The sequence below is a fragment of the Chelonus insularis genome, unplaced genomic scaffold, assembly GCF_013357705.1.
Source record: "Chelonus insularis isolate UGA/USDA-ARS -01 unplaced genomic scaffold, ASM1335770v1 contig_76_pilon, whole genome shotgun sequence".
Lineage (NCBI taxonomy): Eukaryota > Metazoa > Arthropoda > Insecta > Hymenoptera > Braconidae > Chelonus > Chelonus insularis.
The window spans coordinates 831816-857715 of NW_023276741.1; the positions used below are offsets into that span (position 1 = coordinate 831816).

Sequence of the window (25900 nt, forward strand, 5' to 3'; positions counted from 1 at the left end):
TCAGGAGACACGTTTACTTTAGTAGTGTCTCGTGCGCCAAGTTTAAATGACGGTGACGAAGGCACTACCGTGTCTCTATTCTGCTTGAATCACAGTCTGTTGAGGTAATACACTTTAAAATTGCGATATCTTTATTATAATGACTTAAACATGCCATAAAAACTTCAGAAAACCGCATTAATTTACTTCAGGAATAGATTAAGTATGCTATTGTCTTTCAAAATTAATTATTTTAAATAATGATTAATTGGCCACACCCCCATATACAAGATTTAAGAAAATACAGATTTATTTTTCTTGAATATACGATTTTTTTTATAAAGTTGGCACCATTGTGAGGTTGCTACAGTATAGTTGAAAAATTAAGTTGGTAAACAAAATGTACAGATTATTGAGGCGCTAATTATGAAATAAATTAAATATCATTATGTGATAATACTGACAATGATAAATAATAGTATGTCCTTATAAGTATCAATTAATTGTTCAATTATTCGATAACATGATTAAATGATGAATGAAAATAACATCAGTCTTTGGTTATTTATATATAATCAATGACTTTTTTATAAACATACGTTCATATCTCGAGAACGGTAAGAGATAGAGCAAAAATAATGAAATTTTACAATTTCCTTCTTTTAACGATTTGTCAAGAATTAATCGTTTTTTTATGTCTGTTCATAATTAATTCAGCATTTTTTTTTTTTTATTGAAGAAAATAATTGTAATTAATATTTATTATTGATAACTTTATTCACGTCGTTGTCGTTTCTGTAGCCTTACCGTTACTGACGCGTCGTAATAGCCACGCCAAGTTTTTCAAGTTTCAAAATATTACAATTAAAATTACTAAATCTATTTTGATGTGTTTTTTTTATGTTTTTTAATTTTTAACACAATGTATTTTTACTTTTTCATATGCATTTTAACGTACCTTTTTTTCTAAGTATCAAAAATGATTTTTAAGTCATTTTTGTAATTCTCTTCTAAAATCACGCTTTTTTGTAATTCTTAAATAATGTACATTTACGATAATAGCATTTTAAGAACACAGATTATCGTCCTCGTCATTTAAACTTGGCGCACAGCTTTGTACAGTCCGTGGGGCTGTTTTTGGTATGATTCCAACATTTAATTTTTCTTGAAAAAGTATGGTTAGATTGTCCAAAAATTATTTTAAGAGGATTAAAAAAAGATTTATCATTATTAACTTCCCATTGGCAAGTTATAGTAACAGGTCCGATTTTGCGAATCCCGAATTTTGACATATATTCACGTTTTAAGGTCCCCAGAGTCGAATACGACCGCTTTTCAGTGGACATCTGTGTGTGTGTGTGTGTGTGTGTACGTTTAAAATTATTTTTCGCCTTGATTATCTCGAGAACAAAAGATGATATCGACGTGGAACCAACTGCATTTGACGCGTAATTACGCAACTTAGAACTGATAAGGTTTTTTGCAAAATTGGTCCAGTTATTTTTGTTGCAGAATCAAAAAACTGGAAACAATGGTAAACTACTTGAATTTTGAAATTTATAAATTATATCATTTTTTAGATAAAATTACGAGATCTTTTGAAAAATATGAATATTAAATATTTGTAATAATTGTATAGGAAAATGATAACGATATTTCATAGAAAAAAAATTTTTAAAAAACAGGATCAGCAATACAAAAATTTTAAACTTGTGTTGAAATGGTAAAAATAGCATTGAAGACAATATAGTAGTCAATAATAGTGTTGATAATATGGAATTGTGTCCACAACAATCAAACATTGTTACTAACAAATGATTATTGATCATGATAATATTTAAATAACAAATTTTTAATTATTATAAACAATAAAAAAAATATCTATGATATACATTTGAATTCTTCCTACGTGTAATTTTTTCTTTTACTAAATAAAGTTGTCAATCGTATGACATTAATAAAAACTCCCTCTTTCTGTTTATAACAAGAAAATCTGTTATAAATATTAAGTAACGGGTTGTGTGCAAGGTATTAGAGTTTATCTCACACAAATTTTCTGTTATTACTAAAGCAAATGTACTAGCTTTGTATCATGATTAACCACGATTTTTTTTTCTGTAACAAATAAATTATTGTCAAAGAACAGAAATTTAATCTCATCATAAATTCTACATTTCCACTGGGAAGTTGGTCGTGTGGACCTTTCTGGTCGCACTAAGACCACAGCAGAATTCTGATATTGTTTAGAATTATTATTACGAAAATTATTAATTAATTTTGAAAATTATAATCTGCAAAAATCATCTTATAACTTGTATAGAGACACAGTAGTGCCTCGTCGTGACGTAAAAGTAAGATGGCGGCGATTTATGCTTGGCGCACGAGACACTACCGTATCTCTTGATATACGTGGTCTATCTCTGCCCTTGTTGACAGATTTTTCTTTCGCAATTTTTGTTTTGCTTTTAAACCAGTTTTTCTCGATACTACGAGCTTTAATTCATCAGTGTTCAAGCTTAAAAGTTCACATTCAGCCTTTGTTGGATATTCAACTAGTTTGGCTTCTTGAGTTACAGTGAACACAGTTTGAGATCTACTAAATTCTAAAGAAAGCAGTAGAATAAAATATTAAATAAATTTCATTTTAACAAATACTAATTGTATTGATCAGAAGCTGATAATATTAAAAAAACTTTTTCGTACGGCCAGTTTCATATTTGGATTCAATCGATATCTTGCAAAATGTCGTTTTAGAGTTGTTTGAAGTACTCTAAAACTTCGAGCTGCTGCTTTGTAACCCATTTCTCGGGTCCCCGTGTTTACATTGATGTTTCTGCTCTTTAGGATATTCCGCGTTAGCAAGAGGGCAGATTAAAGTTCGTAAATGTAAAGTAATTTTAAACCCTCGAGGCCACAGGACAGACAGTCGTTGATACAATACTCACTTGGTGCAAGAATGCCAAGCTCGAGTTATCAAAGACAAAAACAGAGGCAATCTTCATGAAGCGGGAGATTAAGCTTAGAGGCAAGAGGAACGACAAGGATACAAACAATCCCGAGAATATAAACCACACTTCAGTAGGAAGAAAAACAGGCATGAATGTAAACCGCCTAAGATCACAATAGAGGATAACAGGATGAAGTACCCAGAAGCGGTTAGGTACCTGGGGGTCTGGTTCGGCAGAAACCTTAACATCTCCATGCATATTCATAAACGACAGGCGCAAGCGGAAAAGCTATTTCACAAAATGAGACGCCTTTCGAGAATGTGTTGGGGACTTACTTATCACACCTGTCTAACCATATATAGGGGGTGCTTCCTGCCGGTGATTGCTTATGCGTCTTCGGCATGGAGCAATTTATGTGACGCTAAAGATTGACTGACGCTTGCGGCTGCGCAGAAGGTCGTCTTGGGAACTGTCGCGCACACTCGCGCATCTACTCCGAGGGATGGCCTCTGCGTGGTGGTAGGCGTCTCGCCTATACGCATAGCGATCGGTTTATAACGTATAACAATGTTAAAATCTTTCAAATGACAATACGTGAGAAGAATCGTCGACGCCAATGATGAACCTCAGGTTGCAAACACTTAAGATATGGTGGGCAGAATGGGATGCGTCCGAAACAAGCCGCAAAACATATCACTTCTTCCCAAACATAGCAGATAGACTTGACAATAATTGGATACGCTTAAACAACCTAATGACGCCAATATTCACAGGACATGGTATATTTCGTGCACAATATGCCACCGAGATGGACCCGACTTGCCCTAATTGCAATAGGGATGATACAGTGGAACACTTCTTGGCGCTCTAAAGGCGCGAGAAAATCACGTCGCAAGTAATGCCGTCACTAGAAGTAGAGCCATTCTCAGAGTTATGCCCTGTAAGGCGAGGTACTCGAATAAAACGTCCTTCTCAGAACAGGAAAACTAGGATTTTGTTCCAGCAGCATTAATCCCACAAACAATAGGGATTTCTCGAAGTCCTATCTATCATAGTAGAATTAACTGAGAAGATAAAGATGAGAAAAATAACAAAAAGTCTTTCCTCTGTATGTCCATAGCAACCCCACCCTACTTAAGACTTTAAATATTATTTTACCTTCATTTTAAATGAATAGGTTTTTTTTTTTTTTAAAGTTAAGTTTTATTAGTCAGACAACATTGATACATATCAGTACAAAAACTTACTTACAAAAGTACTCAACTTTCAAAATATATGTATTACTAGCTATTACCATAATAGAACTCTGTTATAAACAATATGTATTTGCAAAGTAACTATAACTGTTTTAACTTTCGGCTAGTCAGACACCGTTGCCAACACTAAGTAATAATCAGGAGATAAAATACTGACTAGTAAAAAACTCTCCATTATATGAATAGGTTGGTAGGTTAGAGGTAAGTTCTCTGTCTACGAATCTTTTGGTGACTGGTTCGAATCACACCAGTTGCCTTTTTCAATGCGCAAGTATACGCGTCGCGGGAAATGCCGTGGCAAAAAAGTAGTATGATAATTTCCCAGAGTTATGCTCTGATAGGCGAGGTACTCACTTTCGTCCTTACGAACGGGGAAGCATAGACTTGTAACCCATTTCTTTACTATATACAATTGTAATGGTTCTACTTACAGAGATTTCATTCCAACTTAGCCAGTTTAATTTGCGCATATAATTATAAACCATAAGTTATTAATTCCTCACAATAATAATTGATACTATTTTAATTGAACAATACAATACACGATGTAAAAATTTTATGTTTATTAGTAGATACTAACTGAATACTTGTTGAAGGAAGTGACTGAGATTGCAAGTTTAAACCAGTGAATAATGCAGCGCCACGATATTTTAAAACGTTCTAAATTAATTTAGATTTGAAATCTCTATTCAAAAAAAAAACCACTCCATCGGTAATTTCTCGGATGGTATCAAATTTTTTAATAGACCAGCTATTAATGACGCTTTCCGAGCAAATTTTTAATTTTAGCCCATGTTTATGTTAAAATAAGAAAAAAATTTTAATTTTGAAAATTATAATCTGCAAAAATCATCTTATAACTTGTATAGAGACACAGTAGTGCCTCGTCGTGACGTAAAAGTAAGATGGCGGTGATTTATGCTTGGCGCACGAGACTTGAATTGAATGAGTACAAAGAAAATGAATGCTTGCACAACTGCTACAGCCTAGCGTCGGTGATCGCGTCTCAGCAACAACTGATTGGCTATCGAGCTGCATCGGAAAAATTCGTGTAGCTCAGAAGCCGGTGTCGTTGACGGGCTCTAATTGGTCCGAGTGATGAGTAGTTTGATTGGTTACCGGAAGGTTAACCAGATTTGAATTGTTAGAATGAGAGGTTAACTATTCAGTAATCAATTACTGAACAAATAAAGTTATTTAAAGTCGGCATATTAATTTTTATTAAAAATTGCTTAGTTTAAAACTTTTGTCATGGAATATTGAATGGAAATGTAGATATGAAACTTTTAAAAAAAAAACCCCAAAGTTGGTATTTACTTATAGGGTATAGATCTGGCTCTTAAGATATGGACCAGGTATTAATACGTGTGGGTGTACAAAAAAAACCGCTAAATGAAAATTGAAATAAATTGTTAGTTTCTTGAAGATTCAAATTTGATTATATAAAAATCAAAAAGAAGTATGAAAAACAAAATTCATTGTATTAAAAGTCACCAAAACTTAAAATTTTTTCAAATACCTCGCTTCCTTCCTCCCTCTCCTCCTCACAAAGTAATATTCTGCGATTTGCAAGCACATGGCCATTGCCTTCGACTTGATTTACGGAGATGCTCACAATTTAGATTAATGGTTTGAGTACATTTAAGTCGATTAATTGACGCTCTGTAATATGAATAAACCCACGTGGTAATCAATTGCGGGTTAGCATGATAAATAGATGTATCTGAGATCAAACAGCTTAAATAATAGGTCGCATTCTACAAAAGTGAAACGACTAAAAGTTGTATTATACTTCAATTAACAAATTAGTTCTTATCAACAATAGTTGAATACTCCGTTACAAAGATATGCAGCTAAATGTGCCAGTTTAAGCCAGCAAGAGTTAAGTTTTATGAAACAACGCTATAATGCAGATACTTTTTGTACCTGTGAATTACTTTTCATGTAAAAAAATGTCCAAATTCAAAACATGTGACCAAAGTTCTTATTTAAATTATACCATGACTGCACTAATTTGGCAATTTTTTAACTAGCCTGTCTGTTTTCTTCCTGAGTCAGATTACCATTTATTTCTGTCATTAAATTTCCCGATGAAAACCTTACGTCTGTCTGCATCACAAAAACAGCAGATACATACGTAGGTGGCAAACTTTGGTCAACATACATAGGTCTGCCGTCAGTCTTACGTTTATTTGGCTTTCTGGTAGGTTTAGTTTTCTTTTGACTTCTGAAAGAATTCGTCGATAAAATTTTTTTTTTCCAATCTTTACTAAATGCTCAATAAGGAAGGGCTAAATATTAACAATATTTGTATATTGATAGCGATATTTAATTGTTTATAACAACATTCGATTGTTAATAACAATATTTAATTGTTATTAACAATATTTGATCATTAATACCAACATGCATCAATCGAAAAGTTAATTTATTATTGAAATTATTCAATGCGATCAATAATTAATTTCTTTTATTATGATATTTATTTCTATATTATTACTAATTTAAAAATTCTATTATTCAATATCAAATTATTCTAAACTTCTGGAACTTTCACTTTTCATTGCTCGTTGATTAATAATTTCAATAATTCAATTTTCGATTTTCCATTATTTTTTAATATGTAATTTCTGATTTTGTATTAATTTTTAATTGATGTTCTTTATTTCTCAACTAAAATTTTCTGTGTAATTTGTAATTTATTTTGAAAATGTTGCGAAAGAAAATAATTTTGCCCATCACTAAATCATTGTTCAAAAAGTAAAGATATTAAAACCAACATATCTGTTTACTACTATCACGTATACATATGCAGTGGCGCTCAAAATTATTTTGACAATCATACTAGTTAAATTTATTAAGGGCAAACAAAAAAACAGAGATCAGTAAGTTACATTATTGAAAGATATTTAACATTCTACGAAATAGTGATGAAATAATTTTACCACTTCATCACTACCACCTCCATATTTAACAGTGGATACTTGATAACGAAAATCATATTTTTGGGACGTCGAAGTTTTTGAGTGGACGTCTGTGTATGTGAATGTGCGTGTGTTCGGAATTATTTTTCGCGTAGATTATCTTGAGAACATGAGTCGAGATGTCCCGAAGAGTTGAAAATACATGAGTTTTACTGTTCATGTATTTTTGTCTTCTTAAGACAAGCAACACAACAGATTTGAATGATTGTTAATTTTTAATTTAAAAATCTACTAAGTAGCGCGAAATATTTACCCAACGTTTTGTTTGTATTCCATATAGTTGATAAAATAATCGCGAAAAACGTACGATGTTCAAATTTTTTTAAATTATATAAAAAAATTTTTTTAATGAACCGTAATCTATATCACTCCCAAACACCGTCTTTCTTATATTCGAAAAGTCCCATTGAAATTTAATCAGCTGCTTCAAAGATGAGTGAATAGATGACACAAATTTTTTTCAACGTTGCTTATTTTATTAATAGTGTGTCAATTGCCATATAAACCTAAAAATGCCAGTTATTACAATATTACAGACAGAAATCTTAATTTTATTCGTACTTATAGTGCAATCATTTCAAAAAATTAATAAATGTATTTTTATTATTATTACAGAAAGAAAAAGATTTAGAATTGACTGCACGAATTGGAAAAGAACTTCTGACGCACAACCAGCGATTGGAGATCAGTGTTAATACCCTAGAGGCTGAATTAAAGGCTGCAAATGAAAAAATAACTCAATTAAGTCATGAATTAATCAAAAAGTCTGAATTAATACAGATACTAACAAATGATGTTGAAGAATCGTGTTCAGAGAACGGAACGCCTATTGGCATTCGGAGTATTAATTTGGAGTTGATGCAAAAGCGAATTACATCGTTAGAAGATGAAAATAAACAGTTGAAAAATGAATTTACACAGCTCATTCGTGAGACTGATCATTGTGAAGCACAAGAAGCAAAGTTGGTGAAAGATATTGCTAGTCAATTGGCAAATGCAAATATGGAAGTTGATGGCATTGCCGAAGAACTTGGGAGACAGAAAGAAGAAAATAAACTTCAATATGAACAAATCATTAGTTTAAGTTCGAAATTAGCAGAAACTGAACTCAGACTAGCACACCTAATAACGGAACATGATGAAGTAAATGCTACGCTTGCAATTACACGTGAAAATCAGAATATTCTAGCTGTGGAACTTGCAAATTTTAAAGATAAATATGCGGAAGTTGTAAATTTATTAGCAGAAACTCAAGAACAGCTTCGAAAGCAAAGAAAAAAAGGAATGCCAACTGTTAGAGGAGGTGCATTTTTCCCTTCGATGGGTGCAGTCCCTCAGCCTGATTCAATTGCGTTAGAACTAGAGTCTTCTCTTTACTCTGAACTTAGCTTAGATTCTGGTATTGTAAGTGATCGGATTCCAACTTATAAGAAAGTATTTGATACTGTTAGAAGTGCTTCAAGAATTTCTTATGGAGATGCTAATCAATTTCCAAGAATAGGATCAATGACAACATTATTATCAACAACATCAGGTCCCAGAATGAGCTGTGGTCCAACCAAACCTCCTATAGTTTCAGAACTCTCTAGTTTTGATTCTACAGGTCAAAGTGATAGTGAAGGGTCATTGTTGACTGATTATGAAGATTATCCGGCTCCTCAACCGCCAGGAGTCCCTGGAGCTCCTGGTGCTGCTGATCTTGAAGCTGCTCTCAAACGACTTACTCCTGCAGAAGTGATTGCAAGGCGAGCTTGTTTAAGTACCGGTACTGGTTATAACTTTGACTATGACGGTGGAATTACACATTCTCCTCCATTCTTGCCATTTGGGTGTCGTACACCTGATAGTATTATGTCTACTGGAAGTTATGGAAATTTAAGTGGATTTAGTGGAAATACATCTAACTGGAGAATACCAGAAAAGCTACAAATTGTGAAGCCAATGGAAGGATCACAGACGCTCCATCATTGGTCTCAGTTGGCTACCCCTACGCTTGGAGGACTTTTAGAAGATAGACCAGGCGTTAAAACTCGTGGAGGTCGAGGTTTAGAGGATTTAGGATTAGAAACATTTACTTTAGCTGATTTAGAAGAAGATGAAGAATACACAAATCCAGGAAAACTTTTCCAAGATACTGGATCTGTGTACACATTAACCAATAGTACAGTTTTACATCCTGAAGATTTAATGCATGTGACATCAACTGTTGTCGGAAGTCGTGTAGCAACTGCACCTAGTAGTGCAATTCATTCTGGTATGAGTACGCCTGGAGGACTTTCAAGACGTAATTCTACATCTACGTTTTCAACAACTGTAGGATTGGCTAAAATGCTTAACGAAAGAGGTATCAAAGCAGTAACACCATCTTCTGGAACTATACTCAGTGAAGATAAAAACTTTACACCGACTGCAACACCTTGCAATAGTCCAGATGGTTCTCCTGATATTTCTAGAGCTACGTCTCCAGCTCCCGATGAGAATTCTTTGCCATTTGCATTATTTAGTAGTGGCGCAGAATTATTAAGGAAAACGTTTAGTAGTGATTCGTCTCAAACACTACAGTTCAAAAGAAAACGAAAAACTATATTTTCAAAGACTGACAACAAAGCTCTTGGAGGAATTCGACTTGTAGAAAAGCTTGAAAGAATGGGTATAGAAACAATTATGGCAACAAATATAAGCTCATCGATATCTCCATTAGCTCTTCAAGGTGCTCTTTGTACTAGAAAATCGATAGAAAGTCCGATGACTCAATTGTTCCTCAAAGGGTCTATATCTTCAGACAGACTTGAGTCATCTATTAGTTCAGGGAGCAGTGAATCTTCAATAAGTAATGAATCCTTATCAAAACATAGTGATATTGATGATAAAGCATTTGGATCTACATTCAGAAGTCTTCATTCACGAGTAAATCAATCATCCAGACGACGAGGTGGTATTGGTGCTACAAGATCAGACCTAGGAAAAGTAAAATCAGCCATTCCACCGGCAACTACAAAAGAATCTACAGCTCAATCGGCATTAGGCACTCTTAGTTCACTTTTATTCGGTCGTAAAGGCGGACTTCTTTAAAACAAAATTAGCAGTTCATATTATTGAATGGTAATTTTGAAGAACGTATGTGATGTTTCAATTGTAGATAGTGAGAATTTTTGTATATATCTAAATTTTGAACTCTTTTCAGATGAGAGAGAGTACAAAAAATTGGAAGAGCGTTAGGGAATGGTCATAGAATACCTTCAATATAAGTGGTAATTTAGAAAATTACTCAGAAAATGTTGGTTGGTACTTTGTTCGCATTACGAAATATTAAAAATTTTTTTTCTTCAAGTAAAAACCCCAGTTCAGAACATAAAGCAATTAATCATCTATTTCATTCAGTACTTTACTTTCAAACATGAAGATATACTATGACAAGAAACTTTACCATGGGCTCTCATATTGTATTAGATCCTAAAGTAAAAATTTCTCCTTTTAGAGAGGAAGTAGGGAAAAAGAATCACATGGTTTAATTTTAGTGAATAATTTCTAATTCATAAATTTATTACGGCTATTATTGCAGTACAACCTCTTTTATATTCATTACTTGAGAATCTTGTCTTTACAAAATAAGCAGTATAATAGATGTAGTGCTCAAAATTTCAACCTGCCACCAATCAACTATTTATGCGGGAGGCATCTTTATCGTTCTGTCTCTTTTTCCATGATTGGAAAGAAACTCATAGTATGTTGGTATAATAGAAACAACATACTTTTGCTCTTAATCTTTTCTATAGCTATTTTTGTTATTGCACAATTGTAATAGTGAATAAAAAGACAAAAATAAAGTAAAAAAGGAATTAAAGAGAAAGAAAGATAAGAAAGATTGTACTGTGTTAATATTTAAAGTTATCGAAATAATTAGGTATTTTGTTCAGTGTTAAAATTCATAATTTAAAAAATAGACTTTTTATTTATCTTAAGTTTTAATAGATTAGAAAAAAATTTGATGTGTGAATCTACATGTTATATTTAATATGTGATTTTTCTTCCCCTCCTTCATTTCTTCAAAATAAAGGACGTTATAATCTAAAATATGTCTTTATTTTTTGAAAAATTGCACGTATAGTTATTAGCTGAGTTTGCATATAAATTTAATCACAACAAGCAAGAATAGTTTCGTAAAGTATATGTCAGGGTAATGTATTATTAAATAATTAACACATGTAGAATAATGAATACTAATATCTTCGATAAAACAATTAAATTCGTAATTTTTTTTTTTATCATAAGTAAAATTTTCTTTAAGACTATTTACAAAAACAGTTCGTTCATGATATTCTAATTTTGATATTTATTTATTTATTATTACACATAGAAAAAAATACATATTTTTAAGAATTATTTCCAAAATGGAGTGATAACATGTATAAAAATGGAAGAGATAGAAAGAGACAGAACAAATATTTTTGTCAGTGCAGCGTTGTAAATAATTATGTAATTTAATCATTTTAATTAATCATTGAATTGAAAATTTTTTAAGTATAAATTAGGAAAGAAAATTTGTAGAAGAATGCCGTCATTTTGATAATCGATGCTTTCACTTAAGTGAAATAGGCCTAAAATTAAGACGATTTGATGTAAATTAAATATTTTAAAAAAATGTTAATAAAATTATTAGCAACTGAATATCTTCAAGTACCTTTATCAATTATGAATGTTTATAAAATATATAAAATCTATATATTCAAATCGCAAAAAATCGATAGAATTATTAATTAATTTGAGTACATAAAATAAATATATACCAAAAATTCTTCTTATCCATCACCAAATATAGTTGTCTAATGGATGATTACATGTTAGTAACCTTTTCAGTAACAGGAGTTACCATTGGCTTTGAAACTGAGCGCTGTGGTGAGTAAGTCCATATAGCCGTAAGAGCAGGTAGAGTAATAATTCAAATTCTTATCAAGCTAGTCCTGTCATAATCAGTTCCAGATTTGGCTCATAAGTAACAGCCCTCACTACAGTAAACTATATTTGATGCTTCAATACAACATATTTCTTTTCTCAAGCTCCAAGCTTTGCTCTCCCAACTCGGATGAATACACTAGAATTGAACCTCAATACTGTAGTTTTCGCTGTTATTACAAGTTTGAGGTTCAAATCTCAGCTATTTACACGATGTTTAAACCTCAATGTCCTCACTTATTTCTACGAATCCATAATAACTGAGGATATTGAGGTTTTAAAATTAGTGTTAGCAACACGGGTGGAGATTATTCTTAACGATAATTATTTCTTTTATGTTTCAAATAATTTGAATAGTAGTATTAATAATTTAGTAATTGCAGTTATTTCATTTTTATTATTATCGCCTTCCGGTTCGTCCAAAGTTTCTGGCCAGGGATCTTGAGATATTGGAAAGTCAGCTGGTGTGACAAGTCATGTGTTTCAAGATGACGATAAAACATACTATGTAAGGACTTTGCCATATATTCGTCGAGCAGTTTTAACTGCTCGGTTGTTTTTATATCAGCCTTTCGCTGCCCTCTGGTCAATTGCAAAAGCCTCAAACCATCTGGGCTGCTAGGGTCAAAAACTGAGCCGAGGTTCTGCCCTGCCTGATATGCTGCTCTATATAGGAACGCATCCCTTCCCAATAGTTCAAAGCTGTTCACGAACTTGAAAAGAGGATCAGAGCTCTCATAGATGTCATAAGCCAGGCCTATCACTAACCTGTCATGTAGACACTCCAAACTTGGTAGTCCACGCTCTTCTAGATCACGGGGAAAGTATAGGCGTTAGACAAAAAATCGCTAGTGATGATTTCGGTGTAATGTCATCACTTTCATTTTTATTATTATTATTTAAATCGTTTAAAACATTAAAGAACTAATTATTCTTAAGAATAATCCCCACCGTATCGCTAACTCTAATTTCAAATCTCCAATTTGATCATTTAAATTATTATTAAATAATTAAAACTATTTTTTATCCATTTAATAATTTAATATACAAATTATGATTATTTTTTTATTTTTCTAAAATTATATTAAAAATAATTGTATGTTCAGCAGTTTCTATTTAATTTTTATCATCCGTATGTTTTTCACTGAATATAAATGGATTCATATATATCGCGATACGTGGAAATACAAAAAAAAATGAATGATAATTTCTTATATCATTTAACAAAATCTTTATAAGTACATTATGACTGAATCTGACATAAATATCATGTGCTATATACGTATTTGAAAATGATCAATAAAATAAAAATAATGTTATTAGAATAATTTTGTTTTTTACCTCCGAATTTTGATTTTGAATATATCATCACAATAACTTTCTAGTAAATATATACTTAAAATACAAACGATTGCTAGATATATAATATTAGATAATATTAGATGTTCTAGGAATATAATATTGTATGTTCTCATGTGAGAACAGTTAATCATGCACTAATATACACTGGATTTAAACTACAATATCCTCCATGAGGATTTTGACGTTTAAAAAAGCCTTAAGAATTGTTTTGAGGATATTAAGATTTGAATATCATATAAATAGCCAATGTTTACTCCTTAATATCCTCAGTTGAAGAAGCTGAGGTTTAGAATGAATGTATAAACGAAATAGTCGGCGAATGATCAAATGATTCAAGGCAGTAGAGGTTCAAATGTAGTGTATATATCTAACTCACACTTCTCTACAGAGAAGCCGTACACAAAGTATTAATATTTTCGAAGAATCGAATTTTCTACAAAGAAGTCCGCGAGAGCACCTGTCTATCGTGGACAGGTACAATGTACAGCCAGAGAAGAGAGACGTAAATAGAATCACAATGCCGTGTTCCATTTGAGGATCACCCCAGATCACCCCAAACCGCAAAGTTACCACCCCATCCGCCAGACGGCGATACTGTACATGTAAGCTTCTGTACCCTAAAACCAGGTGGCGACAGTGTTCTTGGCACAGTCACGCCTACTCCCCTCCAAAGATGCGCACGCATAGAAAAAATGCTTCGCGGCAGAAAGAGCCAACTTGAATTCTCAGATTTTCTGAAATTCTTGGAAAGTTACAACTCAAAATTATCGATTGAATTCATTGCTTTAATTGATATATCAGTATATAAATTTGTTTGATTTTTGTCGAGAGTGCATACAGTGTATAAGTGATTGTGCATTGTGTACGCAAAAATGCCAGCTACAAATATATGTGCATTTTTCAAATGCAAAAATGTGTCATCGAGGATGCCGCATCTCTCGTTTCATCGCTTTCCTAAAAACGAAAGGTAAGTTTTTGAATCACTTTTCATTATTGACAGCTTTCGTCTTAGTTCATTGATATATTAATCAATGGATATTAAAAAATATTCGTTCCTGTATATAAATACTTCTTTAAGTATCTTCAACAACTTTATACATGTTGAAGAAAAGAACATTTTAAAAAAATTTTTTTTTTTTTAATTAAAAGGGTAGTTGGTTAGTTAGATATAAGTCGATCAACTTTTTAATTAGTATTTATTTTTTACAAAAAATTCATTACAGCATTTGAGTGTTATTATATCACGATTTTTTAAGTTTTTTGAATCGAGTTACTTTGATGAAAGTGAAAGTAGTAATATAGAAAGATTTTATAATCAATCAATTTTAATCAATGATATTATCAACCCTCTCTTTGTTTATAAATAATTTTTAAAATAATTGTAACGTTCCTATAAGACATGGGCCAAGCTGTTTTTTTCATTTAAACTTTTTTGTTCATTCCATGGTTTTCCCCAGTCTCCAATCTTTTAAGCTGCTTTAGATCAGTATTTGTACCAACCATTATGTTTATGTGTAACAATATTCCTACAAAATGAGTTCAAATACATTTTTATGAATCATTTAAGTTGTTTAGTTAATTATAGTTTTTAATATAAATTTAATGAAACAAATAAATATCGATGTTATTAAAATAAATAATTGAACCTTTGCATAAATAAAAAACAAGAAAGGTATAAAGTTGATGATATTAAAATATAAAGCAGATCGTCTAATGAATAATTATGACATTTATAATTACAGTAATTTATATTATAATAAATACCTATTGTTGAATTAAGAATTATTAATTCGATTGTAATTACCTTTATTAACACTAATTTATATTTAAATGTAAATATAGTAATAGGGGAAGTAAAAAAGTATCAATACAATTATTATTGCTAAAATATGTTAGAATATATAATGTTGAATTTATAACAATTTTGTTATACAGCTTTTATAAAATGATAATGTTGCAAATACAAAAGAGAAAGAACAATGTTTATTTTAATAAATCAATTGAAGATGAATTATATAGTAGTTTAATTAGTATTTAAATCGGAAAGGATTTTTATTTAGATAAAAAAAAACAAATAATATTATAAACATTAAGATAATATTAACAATATAAACTGCGACCTTTCTCCATTCAGCTTACCCTCTCCTAGTTCCGATTCATGCTCGTCTAATTTCGCGCTTCCAGATTTGACAGCTTCCGACGCGATGAACCGTACCGATGTTAAGAGTTGCGAAAATATTTATCTGTTAAAAAAGAAAATAGCAACGTTAGAAGAAAAACTTAATAATGCACAGAAAAGCATTAAAAATTTAAAACGTACTCAAACCGAGAAGAAACCGCGAACCGTAACACCTACAACCATTTTACAAGATGCCGCGAAATATTTAAATAAAAATCAATTGTTGTTTTTAAAAATGCAACTTATTCGTGTTACCAAGAAAAAAACAGAATGGACGCCATCCGAACAAAGTTTTGCCACTTCACTCTATTATGTCTCGCCAAAAGCCTACAATTTCCTTCGCGATGAAAAAAAAATTACTCTCCCGTGTGTTGGGTCTATACGTCAATGGATTAATAATCTCGAACTCGCGACAGGTTTCAATGATCGTTTGTTTAACATAATAAGCGATAAAGTTAAAGGTATATCTCCTGAAGAATGTGACGCGGTTTTGACCTGGGACGAAATGAGCATTAAAAAGCATTTAGAGTTCAATTCGAAAATTGATTTTATTGAAGTCTCGAAGATCTCGGTGAATTAGGGCGAAAAAATAAAAATGGACAATACGCGTCAGTTTTTATGATTCGTGGTCTTAGATTTTCGTGGAAATCACCGGTTGCTTATTTTATATCAGGTCAAAGCATTAAAAGCTCGACATTAGCAGATTTGATCAAGGCTTGCATCGTAAAATGTTTTAAAGTCGGAATCAAAGTTCGGTCAAGCGTATGTGACCAGGCAACTACATACTGTAGAGCTGTCAAAATCTTAGGCGCTAGTGAATCTCACCCCTATTTTTTGATTCAAAATCGCAAAATATATTTCAATTATGATATATGCCACCTAATAGAATCTGTATGAAATCGGTTAATTGCAAATGATATTTTAATTGGCGACGAACGAATTTCATGGAGAGCGGCCGAGGAATTATTTAACATTGAAAAAAATAAATCTTCGAAAGCAGCTCTGAAACTAATTTCAGCACATATTTATCCAAATAATTGGCAGAAAATGACGGTTAAATTTGCGGTTCAAGTCTTCAGCGCGTCAGTCGCGGCAGCACTAAAAACCGGGTCAATGAATGGAGTATTACGCGAACCTGCATGCATGTCAACGGCAGATTTTTGCAAAAAACTTAATAATATATTTGACTGCTTTAACGCTAGCTTTAGTTCAGATTCGAATCCCCTTCGGCGCTGTATTTCATTGAAATCTCCTGAAATGATAGCGTGTTTAGAGGAATCTCGCGAATGGGTAAATACGTGGATTTACGACAATAATCGGGAATCACCCCCTTGTTTCGCCGGTTTAAAATTAATATTGAATTCAGTAATATTGTTCGCGAACGATCTTTCAGCAGAGAATATGAGTTATTTACTAACTGCGAGACTTCATCAAGACTGCATTGAAAATTTATTTGGAAATATACGTCGCCGGTCCGGAAATAATTGCAATCCTTCTGCGCTACAATTTAGACATAATCTCCAGTATGAAAGAGTAGCACGACTAGTTGCACCACCAAAAGGGGCTAACTGCATGGATGATGGCATTCATATTATGGTCATTTCTAAAAACAATGTAGTACACGAAAGTGATGATTCGCCGGTAGATATGCATGATAACGCGGTGGCTAGGAATGATGAATTCGATAGTAGTATGTCTAAATGTTTATTAGAAAAAGATGACAGCTATGATGATGTTCGGCCGATTACGCTTGAAACGTGCGCGATGAAATATGTTGCGGGTTATTTAGCATACCGTTGCCTTCAAAAATTTACTTGCTCTAGATGTCAAATTAATTTAATAAAATAGGTGAAAAGTTAGAAGATAATAGTGAATTGCTAATTTTTTTGAAAGCATTTCATACGAAAGATGGTGCGACATTTGGACACTTGAATGTCCCTTCCGATAATTTTTCCTCCTCCGTAATGACCGCGTATAAAATATTTAATGATCAATTTCCAAAGTTCTTTTCCAGTTTGCAAATAAGTAGAACATTAGAGAAGGTGATATCTGATAATTTAAACAAAGAGGATAGTTTTTGGCGTGATAACATTTGCATGGGGCATAAAAATTTCATATTATATTTATTTGTTCGTATGCATATATTTTATAATATTAAATGGTTAAATTCTCAACAGGGCTCTAAGTATAACAGCCGCAAAAGGAAAATGCTATCAGACAAAAATACGAATAATAAATTGAGAAAAGTCATGCACGAGTAGGCAAATAAGAGGACCGTAGACAGCGTACAGCATTGAAAAGACTCATCGTAGATTGTATATATATATAATATATAATTTATTTATTAATAATTAGATAATAACGACTAACTTATAAAACAACAAAAAAAAAAAAAAAAACAAATTTTTTGCATGATATAATGTAAGCATGAATTGTAGAAACATACATAAGTAATTATCCGTAAATAGTCGACGTAGAATATATTGTAGTACTTATATTGTGTACGTAATAGATTGTAACATTTAATATGTAAATGTAATTCTTTTAGTGTAATTTATATACATTTTTCAGATTATTAGTATATCGGTATGATCATCTTCTATCACAAATCCGTCCCTCCTCCCAATCCTTATCCTTTCCTAGTGGATAATGTCTATCACCTTCTCGCGGTATCCACCGAGTAGAATCAGATATAGATGTATAAGTGTTTTATAATTGAAAATTTTTTTGTAATGCCAAAATAAGTTTTTTACATTTGCAACGTGTATTTCCGTATTTCGGTACGGAATAAATCAGTATTTTTTGGAGATTCCTCCCATTCCTGTAATTTACATGCAAAACGTACTAGGGGGTATCTAGCCCAAAGGAATTTTCGTCCACATGGAAAGTATAATTATTCGTGCATTTATTACAGAATCTTATATGTATACATTCCACGCAGGATTCACCATCCCACGACCTGGAGTAGGCCTGCGGTTTGCAAGGTCTTACAAAGACAAAGAGAAAAGTATCAATAATGAGAATAAATTAATATTATGTGTAATATAAAAACCGATCCGGGTACGAGATAGCGTAATGACAATAAAGAGTTGCCTGAAGGGCCGAATTACAATTGACAATTAGTTAATACACGGGCTCGCCCTATGCCCTTGAAGCTCAAGTTGTGATGGTGCTCACCCTGTAGATGCTTGGGCTTGTAGTCTGTTGCTGATGGTTGCAGATGACCCAGGAGTCGTCAATGATGATATTGGATGACCTCAGGAACTCAGGAGGTGTCTCAATCGCCTTCCAAGAAGCTGATGACGAGTTATGGCTGCCAAGGCTCTGCACGTCCGCGAGGGAGCTACCCGCAGTCGTAGCGGAATACTAGTCACAGTCGTTTTCAGCTCGTTTATAAAAGTTTCTTTTGGGATTTCAAATTCATTACTTGCACGATTAACACTCTTTTTTCCTTCTTGTACAATTTTTATAGCGAAATTTAAATCATTTTCAGTATATTTTTTTGTCCGAGGACTTGTAGATTTTTTCCTTCTTGAAGACATCTTCTTACTTTATTGAACAATGAGCTTAATCTTCTAAAATAATCACGAATGTATTGATGATACTAAAAAATCAACTCATTTTTGTGGTTAGATTAACCTCACCTATCCTATGACAACAATGAAACAATAAATTTATTGGTTGTGAATGATTATTTTATATAAAATTTATTGTATTCTGCGGGATTAACGTGAAAATAAACATACAGTCAGTTACTGGTACCATGAAGAACAAGAAGAACTCCTTTATGATCGTTTTGAATTTTTAGTGGAGCTAGCTACTTTTCATTGCACCAATATCTGATCGATATAAAACACGATTCTTTAATTACACTAAATTTATAAACGTAACTTTATACAATCACAATCACACTGATGTCTCATTTTTTAAATTTAGTACAGTAGTTTAATTTTTATTTGTAAATAAAAGTACTTACCTCTTACAAAGAATGATTGAAAAATGAACCGCAATGCTGCAGATCGAAGTACGTTCGAACATAACTTTTTTTTTCTTTGGCTACACATATTGCGCAATAATCTGCGCAAGGAATAAGTAAAATACTATAGATATTTATTTTTACTCAGAAGCAGATAAAAAAAATTATCACTTGTCAAGATATGAAAGTTACAATGCAACTTAGAAATTCTATCTTCATTCCTATGACAGAATTTTATTTTATCTGAAAGGAGAACATTAAAAGAAAGCCTTATGTTAGTAGACAGAGAGAGATACATAACCATCGGCAGCAAGTTCTGGCGCTTCGCCGACAAGCTGACTCTCCGTACTCAAGAAAGCAGCTTATACTTTATAAATATGAATAGTTTAACCGAATACATGCTAGTTCGGTGGTCAGAGCGCCAGATTTGTATTTTGCCGATCAGGGTTTGATCCCAGCCACGGCCAATTTTTTTTTTCTTTGTTAAAATTACATATAATCACAATAATTACCTATTCATATTAGTTTTCGCGTATTTTTAGTCCCAGACTTTGTAGGAATAATCGATTTTGATAAGTTAATCGTTTGAGTTTGCTTCGATGACTAATGGGATTCAGGCATGATATGTTAGTTTTATAGCTTCCCCCTACTATTGGTTCATAAACGATCCCCATCACGTGACTGATTTCAAATGTGAACGTATTGTTACAGTTTCACCACGTAAATTGACCAATTGACCGTCTTGAACAACAATGCGCAGTTGTAAATTATGTACTGTCTGTACGGTGATTGGAAAATAAATGACGTTTGATGGAACTTCAATGATTTCATATCCTGGTGGAACTGATGGGAAAAATTCGTGAATCGTATGTAAACAATTAACTTTAATTCTCGAGATAGACACTGGTAAATCTGACGTGTGAGTCAATTTTGGAAAAATAACTCGTGGACTAAAGCCCAACAAACTACCTCTGAAGAGCTAGAAACAATGGCTGACAATATGTATAGTGATGCTCAAAAATTATCATGTTATACAAAAGATGAAGCTGCTAATATTAAATGGATACCTTTAGCTCATGAAGAACAACAACAAATTGAAAGAGAAAATATCAGTGCTCTGCAGTGGTCTGGGTACGACCCGAAAGGTCCACACGACCAACTTCCCAGTAGGAAAAATGAAAAAACAATTCGAATAGAACCCGTTTCCATTCTTTATAACAAATGGAATTATTATGAACGAAATGAGTGTTTTTTTATTGATTTGATATGGTTAGTTACTTTATTTCAGTAAAATAAAAAATTGTGCGTTAGAAGAATTCGAATATACCTCATAGATCCTTTTATTCATTATTTACAACAAATTTCATTGTCATACACGAAAAAAGTATGCGTTGAAAGTACTCATGTAGATAGAAAGGGTCCCTATGTTTATTGTTTATAACAATTTAAAACTTATTATTTAAATATTACTATGATCAATAATCACTTGTTAGTAACAATGTTCAATTGTTATAAATACAATTCCATATTATTAACAATTATTATTGACTATTATAGCGTCTGTAATGCTGTTTTCTCAATCTTGACACAAGTTTAAAATTCTTTTATTGCTGATTTTGTTTTTTAAAATTTTTTTTTTTCGATGAAACATTGTCACCATATTTTTATACAAGTATTCTAATCATTCAATATTCATATTTTGTTGAAGATTTCGAAGTTTTGTCGAGAAAATGGTATAATTTATAAATTGAGAAATTCAGGTCATTTTCCATTTTTGCTAGTTTGTTGGTTCTGCAAAAAAAATAGCTAAACCGATTTTGCTGAAAATCTAATCAGTTGTAAGTTACATAATTGCGCGTTGAATGCAATTGGTCTCACACGCACATACGTACATACACACACACAGACGTCCACTGGAAAAAGATCGTATTCGACTCTGGGAGGGACCTTAAAACGTGGAGATATGTTAAAATTCGGGATTCGCAAAATCGGACCTATTACCATAACTTTCTACTGGTAAGTTAAAAAAAAAATAATTAAACGTCTCGATAAAATTAATAAACGAATGTTGAAAAAAATTTTAAAAAATAAGACCAATGAGAATGAAGATGATTTTGTCTTATTATTTGTAGAAGATGAATTCAATACAAACTAATGTAAATAATTAATAATATTTTTTTTTTCTTACAAATTATTTTTTTTACATAAACCTCATATTTACAAAAATTTATTTACACTATTCAATATAAATTATAACCCTAAGGAAGTGTATCAGTTGTTTGTGCTCAAAGAACTCTTTTATTGTCTTCCCAACTTAATGCTTATTTTTGTCTACTAATTGTATGTACTTTATGTTTTTTGCTGACTGTATGATATTCCGTTTTACATAATTTTTTACGATTAAGTAAGCATTCTTTGTAATCATCAAATGTTATAGATTTTATTGTTGCAGTTTTGACACCTTTTGCTTTACTATATTTGTCTTTTTTATTTTGAACTTCAAATGTGTACATTTTTGCTTTTAGACCAATGAATTCCGTCATTATTTCACTTTTATTTTCATCTTTCATAAGACCTACAATTTTTTTATATGATATAAATCACTGATAAATTAAAACTGTAAAAAATACATTGTGATACATAATTCAAATAGTAAAAATGGATTTATTAAGAGTAAATAAAATTGCCAAGTGTAAGACATACTTACGAACCAAAAAGATGGATACATTAAAACTATCTAAAACGTACAAAATTGCTGGTCTAAAAGAACTTGAAACTGTGTATAGAACAAAAGTTGTCGCATGAGCGACAGAGAAAACACGTTTAATTAAAAATCCAATCGAAAAAATATGTGTCTAAAATTATTTATCCATAGTAAAGATCGTTTACAAACTATTTTAATAATTAAAAAAGAAAAAAATGTCATTTATAAATTTTTTTTTTAGTGAGAATTTTTTCTTGTTGTCAAATTCTTTCTTCTATCTGAGGAGCTGAGTGATGTGATCAAGGCCTCTCTATATAGATTTAAATAAATATTATTCAATGATTTTTACACCATTGGCCTATTTGAAAAATATAAACATTTAGCCATGGTGTATGATGCATAGGACACAATATTTAGTTCATTTTCGACAGTCAAACTGATCAAACCATACCAAGTAAGTAGTGACTTTTTTCTTCATTGAAGTATAAAAAGTGTGTTTTTTTTTTTTAATTCTTATGCATTAATATGATTATTTATTGAGTGCAATTGTGAATTTCATGAATTGTTAAATGATAATTTATCAAGTGGGGGAATTTTTTTTTTAAGTTTAAAATGGAGAATTTTTTTAAGTTTAAACAAAAATCTATCATAATCGTTATTACTTTTTAGAAAAAGATGTGCATTTTTATTTTTCTGGAGGCCTGGTTCAACCTACCGATCACCCTCCTAGAGATTATAATTCTAATGGCACTTGAAGATCATTGGGAAGAGACGGGAGGGATAAAAGGCGCTACCCTCACACTTTGTGGCGTGACGGCTATTTGCCTAAGGTTCCCCGGTGACGTCATATGGTTCCGCATAGAAGGAGACATCTCCGTCGTGCCACCACCTCCAAGCCAGGAAATCATCCTCTGAAGACAGTGATAGTGAGGTAAAAGTTCTACCTCCTTCACCTCCAACAATCGATGACGACGATAATTATGATGATGCTTCCACTGACTATGATGATGGTTATGATACTGTAAAAGTCTATGATTAGTTTTTCTCGTTTTACTTATATGAAAAAAGTTATTAAAGAAAATAATTTTAATTCTTACAGGTAGATTAATGCTACTTGAGAACCATCATTCAAGGGATCAGTATTCTTTTTATAAATAAGAAAACTATATCATAATTAACTTGAAAGAGAAATTGTTTTTACTTTAAAACCTTAAGACACATAACCGCCATTTTTTTTTTCTACGGTTATTTTTTTGCTGATTATAATATTGTAAAATATTTGTATTATTTATTTATTAATTTCCCAAAGCTGTTATTTGTTCTTATTTGACATTGGTGTCAGAAAGTGGTTCGTTTCGCGTGCCGTGAATATTCTTGTTAGTGACTTTTGAAGAATATTTTGAAAAAATCATGCCAAAGAGTCCAAGTCGGAGACAAACTCGAGCTGGAAGGAGAACTCAATATGCCGATGGTGTCGAAGACGGTTCTCATGGAGGACTGCTAGCTTCAGAGATGAGATTGAATCGGTTGGAAGAAAGATTAGATCGAGATCAGATTCGTTTGGAGGAAGGTCGAAGAGAAACTCAAGATTTATAACCTCCTCACAGGTGATGGCCTTCTGGGCGTGAGAAACGAAACTATCCATCTCAGTTTCGTTAAACATCACCACCTTTGCAGTGGGCTAACCACCCCTGCAAAGGATTTTAACAGGTTACTAACGATAGACCTGCACCGGCCCCCCACAACCGGCCCTCTTCGGATGAGGGTCATGGAACAGTTGGGAGGGGCCTTACGATACGTTTCTTTTCAAATAACGACCACGGACCATCCCTACAACGTCTCAGATGGACAGAGGAGCTGAGACGGGATTTGATGCAGTGTTGGGAAAGATGCGAGCCACAGACCACAGGCAATGCCAGGCGCCTGCATACTCTGTGGTGCGAAATGCACCCAGAGTTACAACATCTAACGCAGGCGGCGCTCGCATCACAGGTGCGGTATACTCAGTCTCGACAGCGGATAGAAGAAGAGTCAGACTCTGACTCTTCAATATCAGACGCTCCAGAGACTGAGGACGAAGTCTCACTGGCACCCGAGACAGCCGCACCGAGGTGGAGCATACTCCCGTTCCGCCCTTCTCTCATCGCAGAACCCCCATCTCCTCCCCCTGAGAGCACCAACCAACAGGACTTCACCAGCAGAAAGGGTAATTTTCTCCGGAAAATTACGCTCTCTGCAGAACACCTTGCTAGCGCTAACCAAGATCTCGACCATCGGGTACCAGATAGTGTAGACCTTTTTGCACTCAACAATGCGGTCTACGATGTGGCTCGAGGGTTTACTCAGGGCAGACGAACACCTGTCAATCCTGAGTTAAGCTCGAAAAGACGCATCGAACAGATTGCAATCAAGATCGGAAAGGCTCGACGGGGTGCATCTCGTATTCAAAGTGTGATGGATCACTTAAATACTCACAGGCCTTATACGCCAAGAATTCAGCGTATCGTGGCGAGTATTAGACGTGAACATCACACTTTGAATACGGCCGTGTTACTGATCCTAAAGGTGAGGTACACAGGCAAAATAAGATCGCTAATAGCCATTAAAAAGTCATTAGCAAAGCGGTGCAAGCAGCGAAGGGACAACAGATTGTTCCAATCTGACCCTTTGCGCTTTCTTAAGCCGCAAGCTCCTGTCACTTATAAGCCTCCAAGTGCAGAAAGAGTCGAAACCTACTGGACCGAAACATATGGTCGCGCTAGTGCGCTAGATGTAGACATTCCAGCCCTTCAACTTTTCAGAGAATTCTGTGACGAACATGTATCACGAATTCCAGAAGAGTTTCAACGAGTTAGCATTGATGAGATCAGAAATGCTCTAAGGGGCACAAAGAACTGGGCTGCCCCTGGGCCAGATGCAATCCCCACCTTCTGGTGGAAGAAATTAACAGCATCTCACCAGCATCTGGCTCGTATCTTCGCAGAATATTTAGGAGAAAATACGCCCATTCCTGGATGGCTCGTTGAAGGGCGCACTGTGCTGATCCCCAAAAGTGGTGATCTGTCTAACCCTAAAAACTACAGGCCTATCGCATGTCTAAATACTCTCTACAAATTTTTTACGGAGATTTTGAACGAGAGGATTTTGACTGCAATAGAACCTGTATGGAGGCAGATAAACGACCAACGTGGCAGCAAACGTGGCTTGACAGGTTGCAAGGAGTCCTCTTCTATTTTGCATCTCACTGCTGCCATTATCTGTCACTCTACGCCGAACGCCCGGATACAAAGCCGGACGAGTCTCGAACCGCGTACACAAAGTCACACATCTATTTTATATGGATGACTTGAAAGTGTACGCGGCAACTCCTGAAAGACTCCGAGCAGCCCTAGAGGTTGTGTCCGAGTATACCAGTACAATCGGCATGGAGTTTGGGTTAGACAATCGCGCAGTAGCTCACTTCATAAAAAGAAGATCGCACAACTGGAGTGATAATGTCTAGCTTACAGACGGGAGCATCATAAAACATCTGGATGCTGGAGAGTCATACCGATATCTT

At 33.3% G+C, this 25900-nt stretch overlaps 1 protein-coding gene across 4 annotated transcripts in view; it reads left to right on the top strand.

Moving 5' to 3' along the window:
• milt (trafficking kinesin-binding protein milt) overlaps window positions 1–11835 on the top strand; it is a 30028-nt gene extending 18193 nt beyond the window's left edge. For 2 of the 4 annotated variants that reach the window (XM_035090388.1, XM_035090392.1), the window contains one exon: window positions 7783–11835. In XM_035090388.1, the coding sequence (XP_034946279.1) occupies window positions 7783–10239 (2457 nt within the window). In that variant the 3' untranslated portion in view covers window positions 10240–11835. The remainder of the gene's footprint in view (window positions 1–7782) is intronic. The other 2 variants (XM_035090391.1, XM_035090390.1) reach the window with 2 other exon arrangements.
• The last annotated feature ends 14065 nt before the right edge of the window (window positions 11836–25900 follow it).